This window comes from Cryptomeria japonica, chromosome 8, assembly GCF_030272615.1.
Source record: "Cryptomeria japonica chromosome 8, Sugi_1.0, whole genome shotgun sequence".
Taxonomy (NCBI): domain Eukaryota; kingdom Viridiplantae; phylum Streptophyta; class Pinopsida; order Cupressales; family Cupressaceae; genus Cryptomeria; species Cryptomeria japonica.
Window position 1 is genome coordinate 92941365 of NC_081412.1, and position 5567 is coordinate 92946931.

Sequence of the window (5567 nt, forward strand, 5' to 3'; positions counted from 1 at the left end):
AGCATGGTATTTTCTTTGTAAGACTTGTATGTTCTCTTCCTAACTTAAGATACAGTATAATGAGTAACAACTTAATCTTTTATGCACATTCCAATATGAAGTGAATAAGGATCTGGCAGTGAATAAGTCTGCGGGTGATTTCTGGGATTATCAATCACTATTAATCAGGATACTAATAATAATAAACAAAATCTAGCTGGCAACTTATCCTCCACATTTTTCCTCTTTATATAATCCACAAAAGAGGTTGCAGTACAAATAAAGGATGTATTTCCTACAAAGGACTTTAATTTGCCAGCTAAATAAGCAGCAAGATGACAAGTAAGGGAACGTTTGGTGTCAACAATTGGTATTAATGTACAAATTGTGTGTATATATGTGGAAATGCTAGGAGGAACTTCTTTGTTAAGAATCAAACTTTTATTGACCATGTTATCTAGGGATGGAATCTTGATTGCTCTAGCGACTCTGTTTGTGAGCAAAGACACTAGATTGTAGTCAAGTCTTCTTTACCTCCCACTACTGTGCATGTCGTTTTTTATTTTCACATCATCATCCAAACTCTTAATCAAAATTGTGGCATTGTCCTTGTTAGATTTTCACAATCATAATTCACTTTTGTTGTTTAATATTTTACACCTACAGAGTCCAATAAATTTGAAGTTCCAAAAGACTTCAAAAAAATGCAAAAGATAGCTACACATAAAATTATTCAATTCATAGAGAGAGAATATCTTATGTCCAAGCCCATAATGATTTCCATTATTGATAGGAAAAACACAAAACCCTCGGAAAAAAATAATGAAAATGACACTATTATTTCTAGTAAAGTTGTTATCATAAATTTGAAGTGCCAAAACATGTGACCTCAAGTAAATGCAAAAGATGGCTACAAGTGAAGTTATTTAATTCGTAGAAAGAGAATATTTTGTGTCCAAGCCCATAATTATTTTCCTCATTGATTGGAAATGCACAAACTGTTAATTTTAATTAGGGTGAAGAGCGGATTCCAATTGCCTAAGGCAACATTGGAATCTGCCCTTAAGGGTTGGGCCCTTTATCTTGAAAGGGTAACATGTACCCTTTAGGGCTGGGCCCTTCTCACATGCCACTCTTCAATAGGGCCGACCCTATAACTCACACATCATGATATGCCTCTCTCCAAATGAAACGTGTTAAGGAAAAAGAAATTAATAAATAAAATATTTATTGCAAGCCGACCTAGAGGTCTACCGCCAAGGGAAAGATATATATATGAATTAAGTCATTCATTTATAACACATATCAATAACGAATTTTGTCTGCAATTAAGAGGTGCGAAATACATCAATACAAAGGCAAATATCTTCAGCAAAGTGCGAACTCCATTAGCTTCTCTCCATTGTTATCTCTGTTGTTAGGGGAGTGCTCTTCATCATGTGATCTGACGGTTGAAGGACCTGCTGTTCTGAAGTTGGTCACAGTCATCAGCTGAAGACATACATTTCATCCATCTGCTATTCAAGGTCAAATCTTTGGTTGCTGGTTGGTGCAATAAAAGGCAGATCCGAAACAGGTTAAGAGGCAGATCTGAGACCACTGAAAATCGAAGATGCCATTAGCCCTAAGGGTGAACTGAGATAAATATTGTAATCAGAATATTATTCATAATCATAATCAGATATGAGGATCTTTTCTGGCTGGGTTTTTCCTCCTAGGAGGTTTTCCTAGGGTAATAAGTGTCTTATTCAACTTTGGTTATGTTTCTGTTTGTTCCTAAATCTGAAACTTACTAAATCTAACAACAAACTATCTGAGTTAAAGGTTAATTCTGTTTTCTGAGTTTTCTTTATTAATCTGAAAGTGTAAAATCAACACAAACCCATTAGAAAAAATCACGAAAATGATACTGAATATAATTTCTAGTAAAGTTGTAATCATTTATTCCCTTTTTTCAATATTCTCTCATTTTCAATAACTTCCCGCACTGATGGCTACTTGCCATACACTATCTAATTCAAAGAAAATATAAATCATGTTATAAAATAGTACTTTATTTTGTAATACCTTTCTAAACAAAAGAAATACTACAAAATCAATTATGGTTCCAATTACCAGAGCTCTGATCAGAAAGAAAATTACAATGCCAAATGTCAAATTTTGCCATCCCATGAAAGGGGCTTTTGCAATAGCCCAAATGTTCTAACAGTCCCCATAGATTGCCTTCACAAAAGCATATCTATACCAAGCTCTAACATAGCCTAATGATCTATACCATTGGCATCTCCATTGGAAACAATATCTGCCTTATCTGATACACCATTGACATCATTAGAAGCACCAATATTATCATCAGCTAGTGCATCATCTCCTTTAGCTATAGCTTTATCCAGAGAAAAGTCATTCTCATTGTTTTCTTTTTGTCCATCACTGCTACTGCTTGTTCCAGCCTCTTTCAATGTTGATATATCTGTAATTTCCTTAAGGGACTGCGGCAAATCACTCGTACCATTTTCTCCGGGATCACCAGCCTCAGATTGAAGCTTTAAATATTGTTCTTTCTTTGCCTTCAAGTCAGCCAAAGTCCCATGTGCATCCCCTATGGTCAAGGGAGCTCTCAGACCAATTTTCTGAAATGAAGATAGCACATCAAAAGACAATAATATTTTCTCCTTTAGTTTTCCACTAGCCAAACCTTTAGCCTTCTTAGGCTTCCCTCTAGATCCATTGCCAGCAAACCAGCAGTCTCCAAAATCTTCATCTGACCGGTTTTTTTTTATCTCATGCAAATCTTCAAAACCTTTAGGAGGAACAGTTCCTGCCTGCTGTGGTGCAGAGGGAACTCCTTTCTCTAAGGGAACAAATTTCTGCAAGTATGACAAAAGCTGGTCGCATATTATTAACTCTTCTGTATAAGGAGGCACATAATTCTCGAGCTGCTTCTGTTTCCAAACCTCTGCTCTTTCCTTCCTTTCTGTTTCCCTTTTCTCAAATCTCAATTTTCTATCCATTGCCTGTTGTTGCTTCCATTCCTTATCCTTTACCCAGTACTCCTGTTCTTTGAGCTGAAAATCTTTCCTCAGTTCAATAATGTCATTCCTCAAACTTTTAACTTTTTCTAAGGCAACACGTCTTTCTTCAACAAGAGCTGGAATATCGGAAAGCTGTGAGCTTTCCTTATGTTTCAAAGAAGTAAACTTTTTCCTTTCCTCTTCTTGTTGTTTCTTGATTTCATCGAGTATTTGATCCTTCTCCTTGATTGTTTGTAACAATGCAGATCGCGAACTCTCATCTGCTGAGAATTTCTCTGTTTTTGCAGTATATTCATGGACAAAATCCCTTGACTTCTTGAGATTACTTACCTGATTTACCAGTCTCTGCTCCTCCTGAGAGCTCAAAGAAGTATGGCCTATTCTATACTCAATCCTTCTTATCTCTTCATCAATTTCCTCCACCCTGACATAGGGAAGCTTATCCCTGAGTGACCTTGCTTCTTGCCGCATCTGCTCTCGAGCCTTGTCTGCCATTTCAAGCTCCTCCTTGATGTTCTTCTTCTCCTCCAATACAGTCTTGAATCGCATGGTGAGTTCTGAGAGCCGCTTCCTTGCATCAATAATCTGTCCAGACAAAGAGTTCTTGCCCTGGTGTCTGCCATCCACTATGGAGTTAATTTCCTCAATTCTGCCTTGCAAGCCATCGATGTCCTCATAAATCTTTGCAATGTGGCCATTTAATTCATCCCTCGAAGATCTCTCTGGTCTTTTCACCCTTGACACTGGAAATGGTTTTCTCTGATCTTGCTCAACCTCAACTGCCTTGGATCCATCCATGGTAGAACCCAAAGCAACCATATTGCTGCAAATAATATTCAACCAAAAGGGAAAATAACTAATCAGGTCGTTCTTCACAACATATACTACACCATGTAAGAGAAGCAGACTACAGGAATGCCATCAGCTGGGAAAATTATATTAAATCAGGTCAAGTTTCACGCCATGCATTACAACATGCAAGAGAAACAAGATCTGGAAGAAATAATAGCTGAGCTTGGGTATTTTGATAAAATCAATAAGATATTTATGCCACTAATAGACAAATACTAGAAATTCAAATCAACAAACAAGGCAGCAAATCAAACAAAGTTGTTTATCAACTGCAGAGAAACATACACATGGGAAAACCGGATCAGAAAGGCGTATATTCATTGTCGAAATGCGTAAAACATAAAAGAAAAATTAATTGGTTTTTGAAATCCCAGCAAAACCAAGATTCAATTACGGTAAATATTAGCTAACCAATATAAAAAGCCATATCCCGGACATGACCACAAAAATCCTAGATCAACCACCCACCCATTAAACCTATACAGATCAAACCGCTCCCAATATGTAACGAATGCAATAAAATACCTTTCTTAACTCAAAAAACAACAGCTCTAGAAGACACCCAGATCGGAGCAAGGCAATACAGGATCATTAGCCATATGGGTTTTACAAGGCTGGACGATAGAGTTATATGAAATTTACGACGAGCTTCTAAAGAATAATGAAAGCGCAGACTGAAACAAATCTTGAACAAGAAGCGGAATAAAAATTATTACCTGAAATAGGTACCCGAAGCTACTTATGATGTCTCCACAAGATCTGAGAATACCCAATTGACAGAAGAAATGACCTAGCAAGCTCTCCCAATTCCAAAAGAAATTAGATCCAAGTCTCCCGATTCTAAAAAATTAGATTCAAGAGATGAGGCGAGCAAGTCAATGAAATGCAGACTACCGAATTGTAGTTAATGAAAACCCATTAGCTAGTTCTTCGGATCAAACTTCCAAATTCGTTGGATCTATGTGAAGACTTTGCTTGTTGCCTATTCTTGAACGAAGGTATTGACAGATATTATACTGGCATTACTAATTATAGCATTTGACTATTTTTGTCAGAGGGAGGGGGAGGTGAAATGGTTCCATTGGTAGGACCGCTTAAAAGCCATTCAATGTGTGATGAAAGGTTTCGTGAACGCACTGCCAATGTTATACTCGTGTTTTGGGAGGTTGGTGCAAAACCCCCGACATACACAATAATGATGAAAATGGCAAACACAATAAAAGGTGTCGGAGAGAGAGTTTTTATGTTTTGTGATGTATTTTTTCTGCATGTCATTTTTTAATAAAAAATAAAGTTTGTTTTTAAAGTATTTATTAAGTGTCAAATAGTGGTCAGTATGTTATAATATTGTAATAAAACTAGCAATTGCATTTTGGTGTGCAATGGGTACGCCGAAAAGGTATGGAAGGTCATTAAGTAAGATTTCGGTTTATTTTTTTTGCATAACATGAGGTCAATTGGAAAGACCTCTGAATCAGGAAGATAATAAGGCTCCACTACTAATAGGGTCATGTTATGTTTGCAATAGGGAGGGAGGGAGAAAGAGAGAGAACGTAAGAGGTATAAAGAAAGGTATAGAGGGATATAGAGGAAGATGAAGAGGGAGAGATATCTAGAGACATACATATAGTGAGATAGATTGATAGAGAGGAGAAGAGGGAGAGAGAGACAAATAGATATTTGTGTAGTAAATGAGGTCAACTC

At 36.8% G+C, this 5567-nt stretch overlaps 1 protein-coding gene across 1 annotated transcript; it reads right to left on the reverse strand.

The window, feature by feature from the left end:
* Nucleotides 1-2015: 2015 nt before the first annotated feature.
* LOC131037022 (uncharacterized) lies at nt 2016-5026 on the reverse strand. Its single transcript, XM_057969058.2, has 2 exons — nt 4580-5026; nt 2016-3834 (listed from the first exon to the last, which is right to left on the reverse strand). The coding sequence occupies exon 2, from the start codon at nt 3828-3830 to the stop codon at nt 2241-2243; it is 1590 nt and encodes a 529-aa protein (XP_057825041.1). The 5' UTR covers nt 3831-3834; nt 4580-5026; the 3' UTR covers nt 2016-2240.
* Nucleotides 5027-5567: the final 541 nt, after the last annotated feature.

Excerpts from the sequence above, each read along its gene's own strand:
- LOC131037022 (XM_057969058.2), bottom strand. The coding sequence starts at position 3,830 with ATGGTTGCTTTGGGTTCTACCATGGATGGATCCAAGGCAGTTGAGGTT.